Here is a 15,683-nt window from a genome sequence, read left to right on the forward strand (position 1 = left end):
GCGCTCTAACTCCCAACGGGCACTGGAGGCCCTTGACAGTATAAGCTAGCGCTATGGCGTCAACTATCCATCTGGATAAGCTCTGTTTCGAAACAGCCATTCCTTTGGAACGTCCACTGAACGAGGCAAAGAGCTGCTCAGTCTGTCGAAAGACAGCGGAGCGGGACATATAAGCTCTTAAAGCCCTAACAGGGCAAAGAAAACTTGAGTCCCTTCCTCACTAGATCCCGGCAGGGCAGACAGGGAGATAACCTGAGCCCGAAACGGCGTGTTGAGGGATTTTGGCACGTAGCCATGCTTAGGTTTGAGTATGACTTTAGAGTCATTAGGTCCAAACTCTAAGCACGCTGGGCTCACGGAGAGCGCGTGCAGGTCGCCTATGCGCTTCACCGAAGCGAGAGCCATCAAAAACACTGTTTTGAAAGACAAATGTTTGAGGCTAATAGATTGGATAGGCTCGAAAGGGGCACCTTTCATGGCCGCCAGAACCGTAGAAAGGTCCCACATAGGGACTGAAGGAGGTCTGGGAGGATTCAGCCTCCTGGCTCCCCTGAGGAAGCGGATGACTAAATCGTTCCTTCCCAGTGACTGACCTAGCGTTGCTTTAGAGAACGCTGCAATAGCCGCCACATAAACTTTGAGCGTGGAAGGGGATCTGCCCTTATCCAACAGCTCCTGTAGGAAGGAGAGGACCTCCGTCACCTCACAATCGAGGGGTGATAGACCCCGAGCTGTACACCAGCTGGAGAAAACTGACCACTTAGAGGCATAAAGCCGTCTCGTTGACGGTGCTCTGGCCTGAGTGATGGTATTCAGCACTCCCTCTGCGAGGTCAACGGATACCCGTTGAGTACCCACGCATGAAGGGACCACAGCTCTGGGTGTGGGTGCCAAATCGAGCCCCCGGCCTGCGAGAGGAGATCTCTCCTCAATGGCACCGGCCATGGAGCGGTATCTGCTAACTGCATCAGGACTGGGAACCATGCTTGGTTCTTCCAGAGCGGTGCTACAAGCAGTACTGGGCACCTTGTTTCCTTGACCCGCTCTAACACCTGTGGCAGGAGTGGGACGGGGGGAAAGGCGTATAACGGGCAGCGCGGCCACATCCGGGACAGCGCGCTGTCGTCTTTGGAAAAGAATACGGGGCAATGAGCGTTTTCGTGGGACGCGAATAGGTCCACCTCCGCTCTGCCGAATCTCTGCCACAACAGCCGGACTGTTTGTGGGCGTAGAGACCATTCGCCCAAGGGAATGTTGTTTCTGGACAGCCTGTCTGGGCCCACATTCTGAAGCCCAGGCACATGCACTGCTCTCAGCGAGAGCAAATTGTGCTGAGCCCATATTAGGAGGCGTTCTGCCAGCCTGTACAGGGATATGGATCTCAGACCGCCCTGGCGATTTATGTAGGACACCACTGCCGTGTTGTCCGAACGGACTACGACGTGTTGGTCCTTGATTTGGGGACAAAAGCGTGTCAGCGCGTTGTGCACTGCCAGCATTTCTAGGCAGTTGATGTGTTGGAGCTTTTCCCGTTCTGACCATAGGCCGAAGAACGGTCTGCCCTCGAACAGCGCTCCCCATCCCGAGGTGGATGCGTCTGTCGACACCATCCTCACACTCGAGGAAGTCCCCAGGCTTACACCTGATTGGTACCAGTCGTCCGCCAACCAAGGTATCAGAGCTGTCACACAGCTCTGACTGACCTTGAGACATAACCGGCCGGACGCCCACGCTCCACGCGGTACTCGCGCTTTCAACCAGAACTGCAGAGGGCGCATGCGGAGTAAGCCCAACTGAAGAACTGATGATGCTGAGGCCATGAGACCCAGCATCCTTTGAAACGTTCTGAGCGGGGTAAACGCGCCGCGGCGGAAAGATCTCGCCGCGCGCTGGATGTGCAGCACGCGCTGTGGCGACAGCCGCGCCGTCATAGACTGTGAGTCCAGAATGATACCCAGAAACGAAATCGTTTGACTGGGGTTCAATGAACTCTTTGTCCAATTGACCGTGATACCAAGATTCTCGAGGTGATCGAGTAAAACGGTCCTGTGCTCCACGAGCTGTGATCGTGATTGAGCTAGGATCAGCCAGTCGTCCAAATAATTCAGCACTCGCATGCCTCTGAGTCTGAGAAGGGCGAGCGCTGCGTCCATGCATTTTGTAAACGTACGAGGTGCCAGGGACAAGCCGAACGGCAGGACTGTATACTGGTACGTCTGATCCTCGAAGGCGAATCTCAAGTATCGCCTGTGATGTGACGCTATCTGTATTTGAAAATACGCGTCCTTCAGATCTATCGACATAAGCCAGTCTCCTCGGCGAACATGCGCGAGGATTTTTCTGGTCGTGAGCATTTTGAAACTGCGTTTCACTAACACTCTGTTTAGTCGTCTTAGATCCAGAATGGGTCTGATACCACCGTCCTTTTTGGGGACTAAAAAGTATCTGCTGTATAGCCCCCCTTCGCTCTGAGCTTGGGGTACATGCTCTATCGCTCCTTTGCTCAACAGTTTTGAAATTTCGGCGCGAAGTAGGTGTGCTACTTCTAACGTCACCGTAGTTTCGACGCGCGCTGTAAAGCGGGGAGGGCGTCGACAAAACTGTAGCGAGAAGCCTCTCTTTATAATGCCTAGCACCCAATCTGAAACCCCTGGAAGCGCAGCCCATGCCTCTGCATGGCTGGCTAAGGGCTGGATGCGAAGCTCGCTCTGCTCGCCGTGCGACAGAGGCGCTTCGGGATGCAAAAACATAGGCGTCTCGCCTGTGGCATTCGAGGCGGGGAGCGCGCATGATACAGCGGGCTGAACGCTCATCCTCGACCTTATTACAGTGCTTAACTGATTGAGGGAGGGCTGAGAAAGTCTCGTGGGACTTATGTCTGCGAGTAAATGTGGGCGGGTAACGGGCACATTCACTGCTTTGGACGCGCTGTCTGTGTGAGCAGAGCGAGCGCGCACAGGTCTCGTTTTTACAGAGAGCCTGCGATCTGTAAGACATAGTGTTCGTGGGCACTGGGAAGTGGGCACTTTTACTATGTTGGAAGCGCAATCGACCTGAGTCGATTTTATGTGCGCGAGCCCTGAGTGCAGGGCTGTGCTTATGCGTGGGGATGGGCACTGAGGAGTGGGCATCGACACTACATTTATAGCACCATCGGCCGTGGCCGGGACACCAGAAAATACACTCTTTTCGGGATATATCTGGGTAGCCGTGAGAACGGCTTTTGTGTGCAGGCAAGCGGGCAACTGAGCGGGCTTGCGCTTTGCAGAGAACGCTGGAACAGTCGCAAATCTTGGGACTGAAACAGCGGCGCGCTTGGGTGAGAGGCCGGTCGCAACGGGACTTACACACCTGCGCTTTCCTAGCACTGCTAGGACTTCTTCGGGACTTCCGGCTTCACCACAATCCTCGGCCGCGGCCCGCGTGTAGTGGGGCGGCGGCTGGTAGAGCGAGAGCGGGGCCGAGAGCTGCGCTGCTGTCTCTGCTGTGAAGAGGAAGTCGAAGGCGGCTGAGGCTGAGAGCTCCGCGGGGTCTGTTTGTCACGACCCGCTGCAGAACCGGAGCGCTTCGGAAGGAAGTGCTTGAAGGCTTGAGACGCTTTCTGGGCTTCGGTAAATCTCTCCACGAACTCGGAGAGAGAAGAACCAAAAAGGCCAGTGGAAGACAGCGGGGCGTCGAGAAACGCGGTGCGCTCGGAATCGGCCATCTCCGTGAGCGTCAGCCATAAGTGCCTCTCAGCAACAGTGGCGGAAGCCATACATCGTCCCATGGCTTGTGCGGCAGACTTGGTAGCGCGGAGTATAAGGTCTGACGCGCTTCTCAGATCCGCGACACAGATAGCGTCAGGGCCCATCTCGTCCAATTTGCGGAGGAGATCGCCCTGGTATATCTGTAGTGTAGCCATGGTGTGTAGCGCTGACGCGGCCTGCCCAGCGGCGGAGAAGATTCGCGCGAGCAGCGTCGACGTCGTGCGGCAGGCTTTGGAAGGCAACACCGGTTTAGCCCGCCGTCCAGCAGAGGGCGGGCAAAGGTGGGTCGCTATCGCCTGTTCCACCGGCGGAAGCGAAAGGTTGCCTCGGTCCTTCGCATTATCCAGCGTTGAGAATGCTGGCGACACAGACGAACGCGTCCGTGCAGAGAAGGGAGCGTTCCAGGCCTTCGCTACTTCTTTGTGAAGCTCAGGAAGAAAGGGAGCGGGCTTTGACTCTGGAGAAGTGCGCTCACCGGGAAGGAAGCTACCGTCCAGCCGGGTGCGGGAAGGGAGCTCCGGTGCAGACCACTCGAGGCCGAGGCTCGCCGCGGCCAACGCGAGTACTCGCATGAGCTCCTTCTCGATGCTAGCTCTCGTTGTGGAACGACGGGCAGGAGGCGCGAGATCCTCAGAGCTCGCCCAATCCTCGCTGCCTGAAGCTAGCAGAGAGCAGGAATCCTTTTCCCCCGACGCGGCCTCGGAAACAACTTCCTCTAATGAAGCGGCGGCAGACTGCGGGCGCTGAGCATCAGGAAGTGATTCAGTCGAAGCCGGAGAAGCAGGCGGGCGAACCGGCGAGCTTAGTCGGGCTGGAGCGGGTTCCGGGGCCCGCTGCGAGCGGCGCTTTTTACGGCGCGGCAGCGCGGCGGAGGATGCAGGCTCTGAGAAGGATGCCAGGCGAGTCCTCAGAGTCACCAGTGGCAAAAGCTCGCAGTGAGGGCAGCCGCCGTCAGCGAGAGCGAGCGCTGCATGGTCCTCACCCAAACAGGAAACGCAGATGACGTGCTGGTCTCCCTCGGTGAGTGGGGCTCGACACGAGCTGCACGAAGGCATCTTTAAAAAGACGCAGCTCTTTTAGGGGGTGAGTGTTTCAGCGAACACACACACACACACAGCAGAGGAAAGGATACAGCGTCGGAAAGCGCAGTAGGTACGGCTGTAGAAGGCGGCGTAGGCCAGCGACTTCGAGGGCTCGTCCCGCTGATATGCTTGCCTCAGACGACGCTTGCTTCTTCGTGAACAGCGATGCGTGAGCTTCGCTGAAGAGATGAAAATCAAGTGAATCAGCCTTTTCGAGCGCCTTTTATAGAGGTTAGCCACGCCCGCCTCGGCGGGAAATGGCAGGGAGGGCGCGAAGCGCCCTCATTGGCCTGATTCTGTCAGGCCTCGCTCGATAGGCTTATGCAGTTGCCGCAGAGCAGCCAATGAGCGAGCGAGCCGTCTCGCCATGGCTGTCTACTGCTGCAACGCGTTTTACATGTATGAAAATTAAGGATAATTTTTTGCTTCAGTATTTCGTGAAAAAGAGGTTTTCCCGTAGCGTTTTTTGTCAAAAACGCAGTACGAGAGGACTCTCGTAAGAGAACTGGACTGTTTTACTGCTTACAACACAACTGTCTACAGTTAATTGTGCTTGATTGTAATTGAGGGAGTGCTGGAATAGATCAAGTAATACTGAGTGAATTTGACTATTTCTGTCTTATTCCTCGTCTGCAGGAATATTAATAGAAAAGAAGATCACACTACAGCTAGAAAATTACAGACAATTAATAGCAAATTCCAGTTTAGAGATCGTGTGTGATCAGGAGCTTTAGAGAAATACCAGTAAATCAGTCTTAAGCCCTATTCACAGAGACCTCACAACTCTGAAACTGAAGGAGAAATAGATTTAGCTCTAAACTAACTAAAATGAAGAATAATGTGTTTATAGTCTCTGCACAGGAGAGACTCTGTGTTGTTTCAAAACTAAGGAAAATATGTATTTATTGGTACTGGCCAAAACATGTTGTGCAATATCAGCATATGGAGTATCAGCAAAAACCCAATATGGCGCATCTCTAGTGTTTAGTGATGTATGAAGAACAGAGGATTAAACTATTATTCAGTCTGGAGAAATCCTTCACTAAGACACAGTATATTTCACTCACCCGGTTGTGTGTGTATCACTGTTGTTTCTCTCAGGACGCTGTTTAATGTCACACAGAGACACTGAGGAGTTATAATCATAAACTCCAAATCCAGCATAGAGGGGTTCAGTGAATGTGGTGTTGAGTGTGTGTAAGTGTGTGAGTGTGTGTGTGTCAGAGATGCTGTAGAAGGACAGAGTGCCGGCCGACACGTCCACATACACTCCTGCTCTCTTAGAGGATGAAGAGACGACAGGAATAACAGTGTCTTTATTATTGTGATGGACAGAGAATCCGTAATCAGAGCAGAGCAGACTCCAGGATTTGTCATTATATCCAAACACACAGTCACTCCGTCCTTTCCTGCTGATTCCTTTATATGTCACTGATATTCCAGCTTCATATCCACTCCATTCAGCCTCCCAGTAACAGCGTCCAGTCAGACTCTCTCCACACAGAACCTGATGAACATCATCAAATCTCTCTGGATGATCAGGATACGGCTGACGCTTAGACACACACGTCACTGTCCTGTTCTCATCAGACAGAATGAGAAGAGTGTGTGCTGTGTTTGGATCCAGTGTGAGATCACAGGCATCTGAACACAAGAAGAGAAACATTTCACTAAATGACACAAATCAACAATAAATCACTAAATGATTGTGTGTGTAGACCTACATTTGTGTAATCCTGCTGTAAATCTGAACTCTCCACAATGATCCACACTATAAAACACAAACATGATTCACATTCATTTCTAGAGGAAACACAAGAGTGTGTGTGTGTGTGTGTGTATGTGTGAGTGTGTGTGTCTATCATCCTCCTTATGAATGCAAGAGTGTGTGTGTGTGTGTATGTGTGTGTGTGTCTATCATCCTCCTTATGAACGCAAGAGTGTGTGTGTGTGTCTATCATCCTCTTTATGAACGCAAAAGTGTGTGTGAGTGTGTGAGTGTGTGTGTCTATCATCCTCCTTATGAACGCAAGAGTGTGTGTGTGTGTGTCTATCATCCTCTTTATGAACGCAAGAGTGTGTGTGTGTGTGAGTGTGTGTGTGTGTGTCTATCATCCTCCTTATGAACGCAAGAGTGTGTGTGAGTGTGTGTGTCTATCATCCTCCTTATGAACGCAAGATTGTGTGAGTGTGTGTCTATCATCCTCCTTATGAACGCAAGAGTGTGTGTGAGTGTGTGTCTATCATCCTCCTTATGAACGCAAGAGTGTGTGTGAGTGTGTGTGTGTGTGTGTGAGTGTGTGTGTCTATCATCCTCCTTATGAACGCAAGAGTGTGTGTGTGTGAGTGTGTGTGTGTGTGAGTGTGTGTGTCTATCATCCTCCTTATGAACGCAAGAGAATTAAATTCTGAGCAGTCAGCTTTTTACCCCATGCCATAAGGAGCAGTTTGATATATCTTATTAATCTCTATGACAAAGGGAAAGGTGGGTCCCCATAAACCAGGATGGATCTTTTTAGGGGAAAAAGTCCTTATAAACCACCCGTACCAGTATGTGTGTGTGTGTGTGTGTGTGTGAGCGTGTGTGTGTGTGTGTGTGTGAGTGTGTTTGTGTGTCTATCATCCTCCTTATGAACGCAAGACAGTGTGTGTGTGAGTGCGTGTGTGTGTGTGTGAGTGCGTGTATGTGTGTGTGTGTTTGTGTGTCTATCATCCTCCTTATGAACGCAAGACAATGTGTGTGTGAGTGCGTGTGTGTGAGAGAGTGTGAGTGTGTGTGTATCATCCTCCCTATGAACGCAAGAGTGTGAGTATGTGTGTGTGTGTGTGTGTGTGTGTGTGTGTGTGTGTGTGTGCGTCATCGTCCCTATGAACGCAAGAGTGTGAGTGTGTGTGTGCATCATCCTCCCTTTGAACGCAAGAGTGTGTGTGTGTGTGAGAGAGAGTGTGAGTGTGTGTATATCATCCTCCCTATGAACGCAAGAGTGTGTGTGAGTGTGTGTGTGAGTGTGTGTGTGTGTGTGTGTGTGTGTGTGTGTGTGTGTGTGTGAGTGGAGATTTTGGAAAACTTTGTTTGCATGTAAACTGAGAAAAACTGAGTCTTAGGGAGCCGACGTCACAGTATGTGACTATATTGGGGATTCTGATTGGCTAAGGTGAGCGTGAGCTTCTCGTTACACTGCTCTTGGCGGCATAGACACGGGTTCGTGTAAACTAACACTTCTCTGAAAACTGACAGGAGTGCACGATGTTATTCTTGAAAACGGAGAGGGGTGAAATGTCCGTTTATGAAAATAGCCGGGTTCGTGTAAACGTAGCCTAGAGCGACTTGACGCTTCAGTTTACGGTCAAGTGCGAGATAAGATGTAAGTAGCTGAACTAAACATTTCATACTTGACAGTTTTTTAGGTCATAAATGTTAAACTAATGACAAATAATCAGGCAAACTAATAAACTTTTGTCTAATTTCGCCAGTTTGAACTGAAAACAGGCCTAGTGACGCATGTAATAATGGGTTTACTGTCATCATGAGGTGATAAGAAAAATTAACAAAGCCGTTTTCATCATGTTAGGTACAAGATTAATAATGAGTGTGTACATGTTGAGAATTAATATAATTAGCATCAAGCACATTTCATGTTTGTCCATCTGTGCAAGAACCCTCTTAAGCATGCAACAACGTTTCAGATAGTATGTCAAATGTAAACACATGAATTGGATATGGGGCAAGAACGTGTAAACGGACGGTCATATAGGCAACAAATCAGAATTAGGCATCAAGACCTGCAGTGTAAACGAGGCTTGCTTGTCCCACATACTTGAGTATCTGCAATGAGCAGTTTGGATCCTTCAGTTTTCCGGAGAGCAGCTTGACTCCTGGGTGATTGTAGCTCAGGTCCAGCTCTCTCAGGTGTGATGGGTTTAAACTCAGAGCTGAAGACACATAACCACAGCCTTCCTCTGTCACCATACAGCCAGACAACCTACAGACACACAGTCAGATCACCTACAAAAACACACATGACTGGCAGACTGTAAAATAATCTCTTATATGTTCTTTTTTCAATTTCAGCGGACAAATATATACATTTATCAAGGCAGAAATGCTTCTTTACAATAAAACAAAACATATACGTCAGTACAGAGACAGCATTATAACTCATCATGTCTACCAATGGTCATGGAAATTAAATACTCAAGCTTATACAGATGTTTTGTGTTTTACACAAGAACAAGGGGAGCTATTGCTTATAATTATTAAAAAACATTACCTTACAGACCATTTATGCTTCATAAAATTTCAGTTGGTTTTATATAATCAATAATTTTTTTCCATATTGAACAAATGTATTCTATCTGGGCTCTTAAGGAAAGGAAATGTTTTCCATCACACACATATATACTGTATATATATATATATATATATATATATATATATATATATATATATAGTGTAATATGTCAATCCAATCATCAACTGTAAGTGGTTCTGGTTTTAGCCATTTCTTTTTTAATTTCTTCTTTACTGGCTGCCAGAAGAATTAACATCAGTTTCTTATCAATGTTATTCCACCCATCAAAAGAAATATTAGCCAGATGTAAACATTCACAATTACAGGGAATCGTCACCTCAAAAACAGCTTTCAAATTTCCTTCAATCCCTTGCCAAAACTGGGTTAATTTCTGACACTCCCCCAAAAATATGATAATGGTTAGATTCCCTTTTCCCACATAATCTCCAACAGCTAGCACCTGTCCCTTTGTATCTTTTCTGTGTTGGTGTGGTAAATCTCTTATATGTTCTTAAATACCTCAGTATCTGCAGCTTACAGTTTGGGCTCTTCAGACCTTCAGAAATAATCTTCACTCCTGAATCCTGCAGGTCATTGTTCGTCAGGTCCAGCTCTCTCAGGCATGAGGGGTTTGAACTCAAAGCTGAAGACAAATAACCACAGCCTTCCTCTGTCACCATACAGCCAGACAACCTACAGACACACACAGTCAGACCATCTACAAACACACACATCAACATTATGACCGGCAGACTGTAAATAATCTCTTATATGTTCTTAAATACCTCAGTATCTGCAGCTGACAGTGTGGGCTCTTCAGTCCTTCAGAAATAATCTTCACTCCTGAATCCTGCAGGTCATTGTTCGTCAGGTCCAGCTCTCTCAGGTGTGAGGGGTTTGAACTCAGAGCTGAAGACACATAACCACAGCCTTCCTCTGTCACCATACAGCCAGACAACCTACAGACACACACAGTCAGACCATCTACAAACACACACATCAACATTATGACCGGCAGACTGTAAATAATCTCTTATATGTTCTTAAATACCTCAGAATCTGCAGCTGACAGTTTGGGCTCTTCAGTCCTTCAGAAATAATCTTCACTCCTGAATCCTGCAGGTCATTGTTTGTCAGGTCCAGCTCTCTCAGGTGTGAGGGGTTTGAACTCAGAGCTGAAGACACATAACCACAGCCTTCCTCTGTCACCATACAGCCAGACAACCTACAGACACACACACACACACATCGACATTATGAACGGCAGACTGTAAATTATCTCTCATTGATAATCTTATCTCAGATTAGACTGGAACAATCAGAATAATATCCTGTTCCATCTGACTTCTGACCTATAATGCTGCCTGGATCATAATCATACACTGTTCGTTCGCTGGCCAGAGGAGAACGGGCCCCCCGACTGAGCCTGGTTTCTCCCAAGGTTCGGCCCTGATGGAGTTTTGGTTTCTTGCCACTGTCGCCTTTTTTCACCTTTGTTGCCATTGGCTTTTGGCTTGCTTAATTGGGGACTAGTGTTGTCACGGTACCAAAATTTCAGTATTCGGTACCAATACCAGTGAAAATCCACGGTTCTCGATACCAATTTCAGTACCAAAGCTTAATTTAGATTAAATGTACATATATTAAAGTGTATATCACGGTTACAAAGATGGAAACTGTAGTATTAAAAACACTTTACAATAAGATTATATTTGTTAGATAACATTAGATAAAATGACCTAACAATAAACAAGTTATATACTGTCGCAATTATTCTCCTTGGGGTTAATTTAAAAATACATTTTTAAAATCAAAAGTTAACATTATTTCTGTTAACATTTTTTAATGCACAATGAATGAAGTGAACAAACATGACCAATCAAGTGTTTTTATTAAATAACATTCACAAACATTAATTAATGTTGTAAAAATATATTGTTCACTCAATGTGTTGATGTTAGATAATGCATTAAGTTATGTTAATGAATGGTATCTTATTGTAGTGTTACCAAACTATACAGGAGATAAAACGTGTTTTATTTGACTTGACTGTACTTTTATTTAATCCAAAACTGCATTCATATTTAATTTTAAGAGGGCTTTTTAAACCTGCTAAGAGTTATCCAGCCAAGAATAAGCCTAGAACTGCTTTTCTGACGGACTGATATTAATGACATAATGACGGCTTTTTATTTCTCATCTCCATAAATATATCTATCTAGTAGTAAAGCTAATGCAGGGGCTAGAAATCAATTAATTCTTTGCCGATACTTACTCGTCATCATGGAGAGCGCAGTTCACACCGCTTTCTCCTTTCCACAAGCGCTTGCTCTCCGTGGCCAGTGGTGTAGTCTAGTTTTTTGTAGTGAGTATACTGTAATTTGTCAACTTTTATTTTGACAGGTTGTCGTGAAGACATTAGTTTCTGTGTGTAGCGTAGGCTATATGAAACGAATGAATGACGATAGTTTTATCAAATGAAATGGTGAAATTCGCATGAAATGACTCTCATAGCAGCTCTGCGATGAAAGTGCAAGTGTATCCAATCCTACATCATGTCTCAATACAGTGAAACGCTGAAAACACGAGCGTGAGTCACGCGTGCTTCAGTGTTTAAAAAAAAGGGGAAACAATTATTTAAACACAATTAATATTGCTTTATATTTTGAAATGTAAAATAAAAAGCAATGCTTTAACAAACCAAATAAAACATACATGTTATGCAGAAGGGTGCAGGCTTTTGTGTTTTATATAGCCTACAGAATTAATTCACATTAATGGAGCAATCGTCAGCAGGTTTATTAGACTCCTGCCTCTTTAAGACCAAATGCAGAGCTTATCATTATGCATCATATTTTCTCCCAAATATTAACGCCCATTTAAGACATAAACTGTATTTAAGAGAATAAACTGTTTAAGTGAATCTCCAAGACAGCCATTTTGACATATTTGATCGTTGAGATGCGCACACGAAGCCCAAAATATACGTTGCTTGTCTCGTTGAGGTGTGTTTCGGAGCGCGCGCCGCATTTGGAACAGCGTCTATTTGCATCAATCTTGGTACTTTTAATAAGTCTTTTATTATCAAACGCTTCCCGCAGTTTAGCAACAGTATAGACTACATTTTACAACAATCACCGATTGTGCAGATTCTGACGTTACGTTTGGGTTTTAGAAAGACATGACAGCGCTGTGAAGGAAAGTTGCACTACAGAATGCGGCTTTAGATTTTAATGGTTATACCTCAAATATATTCCTTTTTATAATAATTTCCCCAGTTGTAACCTGGTTTCATTGCTGTGATATCTGAGAGGAACTGGATTTAATAGGACTGCTTAGCTAATCAAATGATCGATCTCCTAACTGGCACTGTAGGCTATTGTGTGTTGTAAGGTAACGTCGGCGTAACGGCGACCATCAGTAAACATTATGGATGCAAACAATATTTTATATTTTTTTATTAAGCTGTTCTTGTCTTTACTAAAATCAAAATTAGGCTAATCAAAGGGAAGAGTGCTCTTATAAATCACGAGGGAGCGATTTGACCGCTGATTTTGGCTAAAGTAATAGACTCGCTGTTTTTGCTGATGCTGAATCGTCTTTAGCATACAATGCATTCATTACAAATGTAACTAAGTTAAACGTGTGTTTAAACTACACCTGGGGGAACTCACTTCACCTTCAGAGGCTCTGGGGCAGCTCAGTCTCTCCAGTCGGGTTGCAGGTCCACCGCACCGCAGCAGACTCGCTGTGTGTGAGCCAGACTGAGCCAACGCCGCTCTGCACGTTTGAATCAGGGACGTAGCTAAGTATTTTCTACTCGAGTCATGATGCGTTTAGAGGCGCCTAGGAAACAAAGGTTTTTACCATAAATGTCGTCTTATTTTCAGCCGGCCTGGCTGACATCAATGGGGTGGCAAAACCTTTACTAGGGGAGGCAGCTGCCACCCCAGTAGATCCGCCCCTGCAGACACTAGTCCATATCGAGATCTGATTCATTGTACAGCCCTACTTTTGATTTATTCATTCAAAAATAGCCAAATTCCGTGATGATGTTCTGCTTAGCAAGCTCCATCTGGATTCCGCGATTCGGTGTCGCTTCGCAAACACTGACGGGGTGAATTTATGAATGAAATTGAAAGTTCTGACACAAAATGAAGTTGTTACGTATCCTCATGATTTTTTAAGTGGGTATATACGGAAATGGCCTTTTCTAGTGGGTATACGACGTATACCTGCGTATCAAGTAGACTACACCACTGCTCGTGGCGTCTGTCGTTGCTATGCAACCATGAACATAGGTGCGCCTGGAAAAACCAGCGCGCCGCGTCACTTCTATTATGAGCGCGCTCACCACGCACCAACATTTGAAATAACGAATCTGCACTAGGTGAACGGCCCCTTATGGCAACGTGACATTAGCCTAATCCAAAATATTTCCATATGTGGCTCTTTCCTCCTTTCTTATCAACAAGTGGATTTACAGCCACATCACCGCCGGCCGCCATGTCTCAGCGCTTTAATAAAGAGGACGCGCAACTGCAGCGCTTCGGGGCTCGGGCACGCGCATCAAGTACTGGGTTTGAGAAAACCTGGTTCTGTACCGTTTAAAAAACAATTTAGTACCGACTTGGTACAGAAGTACCGGGTCTTTGACAACACTATAGACCCCTTCACGGTTGACGTCACAGGAAAATTCGAAGTTTGCAGTGCGCATGTCGGGGTCAGAAAGTTCATTCCATCCCATTGAATTGTGTGTTAGCCAGAGAATTTCTCGTCAAGAAAAAAAAGCCTACTTGTTGCGTCGTGGACTGAAAATCACACCCGTTGTGGAGTCAAGTTTTCAGGATCTCATCCGTTAAAAAAAAAAAAAAGACGACATCTGTTCAGATCTATTTTGTTACAGTCTATGGTTCAGATAGATACTGCTATCTGCTAAGTAGGCTAGCATGTCACAGGTCACAATAATGCCAGATATCGAACTTCACTTAACTATTAAACCAGTATACAGTTTACAGAAAACAATTGTTTACTTACCAGGGCTTAACTCTACCATTGTTGTCAAAATAACTGTCAATAACAAAAATAACACTACAAACATGAGCATCTTTGATCGTAGCATTGTCCCAGTCTGCCCGTTTATTGAAAGAAAAAAAAGAAAAAAAATTTCAGAGAACTTGTGCAAAGATAAAGCAGCAACTGTATTGGATCTGACAGCAGCTTGATCTCAAAGTTAAAGTATTTTGATTAAAAAAACGTAAGCAGGTTCTAATAATAATAATAATTCATAATTTTTAATTAATTAATTAATAATTCTTTGTCTATAAATGACAGTTTTATATGGGTGTTTTCAAAAACACAGGGGGGCATTGATACTTTTTCCATTATAAACAGTAATTTAAACAACACACACACACACACTCTTTTTGCTACTGTAGAGAGACTGACAAACCCCCCAAGCCAGATTCCCAGTGAAATGCTCTCAGACAGCAAGTGCAGTGAGTTTGCTTCTTTCTTCTCTGAGAAAATCAATAATATCAGAAAGGTGATCAGCACATCCTTGAGTTGCACTGGGGTCAGACAGATCAAACCACCTGAGAAAGTAGTTACTATGTCTGACTTCAAAGAAATTGATGGCAAAATTTTGGAAGAAACCGTACAGCACCTTAAAACATCAACCTGCGCTCTTGACACACTTCCTACATCTTTTTTCAAAAGTGTGTTAAACAGTTTAGAAGCAGATATTCTAGAAGTGGTAAATGCCTCACTTCTCTCTGGGAGTTTTCCAAACTCCCTGAAAACTGCAGTTGTCAAGCCCCTCCTGAAAAAATAACAATCTGGATAAGACCATATTAAGCAACTATAGACCGATCTCAAATCTTCCTTTCATAGGCAAGATCATCGAAAAAGTTGTCTTCAATCAGCTGAACAAATTCTTAAGCTTGAATGGATACTTTGATCATTTTTAATCTGGTTTCCGACCGCACCACAGCACAGAGACAGCGCTCAAAAAGATAATAAACGATATTCGCTTAAATACTAATTCAGGCGAATGATCAGTGCTGGTACTACTCGACCTCAGTGCTGCATTTGACACTGTCGATCATAACATACTTCTTGACAGGCTGGAAAACTGGGTGGGGCTTTCTGGGATAGTCCTAAAATGGTTCAGGTCATACTTAAATGGGAGAGGTTATTATGTGAGTATAGGAGACCATAAGTCTAAGTGGACATCCATGACATGCGGAGTCCCTCAAGGCTCAATTCTTGCGCCACTCCTGTTCAACCTGTATATGCTCCCAATGAGCCAAATAATGAGAAAGAACCAAATCTCTTACCACAGCTATGCAGACGACACACAGCTCTACTTATCGCTATCGCCCAACGATTACAGCCCCATTGACTCCCTGTGCCAATGCATTGATGAAGTCAACAGTTGGATGTGTCAAAACTTTCTTCAATTAAACAAAGACAAAACTGAAGTCATTGCATTTGGAAACAAAGATGAAGTTCTCAAGGTGAACGCATATCTTCACTCTAGGGGTCAAACAACTAAGCAT

At 45.7% G+C, this 15,683-nt stretch overlaps 1 protein-coding gene across 1 annotated transcript in view; it reads right to left on the reverse strand.

Annotated features, from left to right (window-relative positions):
* LOC307154774 (NACHT, LRR and PYD domains-containing protein 1 homolog) overlaps positions 1–15,683 on the reverse strand; it is a gene marked incomplete at its 3' end in the record, with an annotated part of 31,035 nt that overhangs the window by 5,438 nt on the left and 9,914 nt on the right. The window contains exons 3-7 of the mRNA XM_079864861.1: positions 10,175–10,348; positions 9,909–10,082; positions 8,650–8,814; positions 6,556–6,602; positions 5,899–6,475 (exon numbers count right to left, since the gene is read on the reverse strand). Of these exons, the coding sequence (XP_079720987.1) occupies positions 5,899–6,475; positions 6,556–6,602; positions 8,650–8,814; positions 9,909–10,082; positions 10,175–10,348 (1,137 nt within the window). The remainder of the gene's footprint in view (positions 1–5,898; positions 6,476–6,555; positions 6,603–8,649; positions 8,815–9,908; positions 10,083–10,174; positions 10,349–15,683) is intronic.

This window comes from Squalius cephalus (assembly GCF_949319135.1).
Source record: "Squalius cephalus genome assembly, chromosome: 2".
In the NCBI taxonomy this organism is placed as follows: domain Eukaryota; kingdom Metazoa; phylum Chordata; class Actinopteri; order Cypriniformes; family Leuciscidae; genus Squalius; species Squalius cephalus.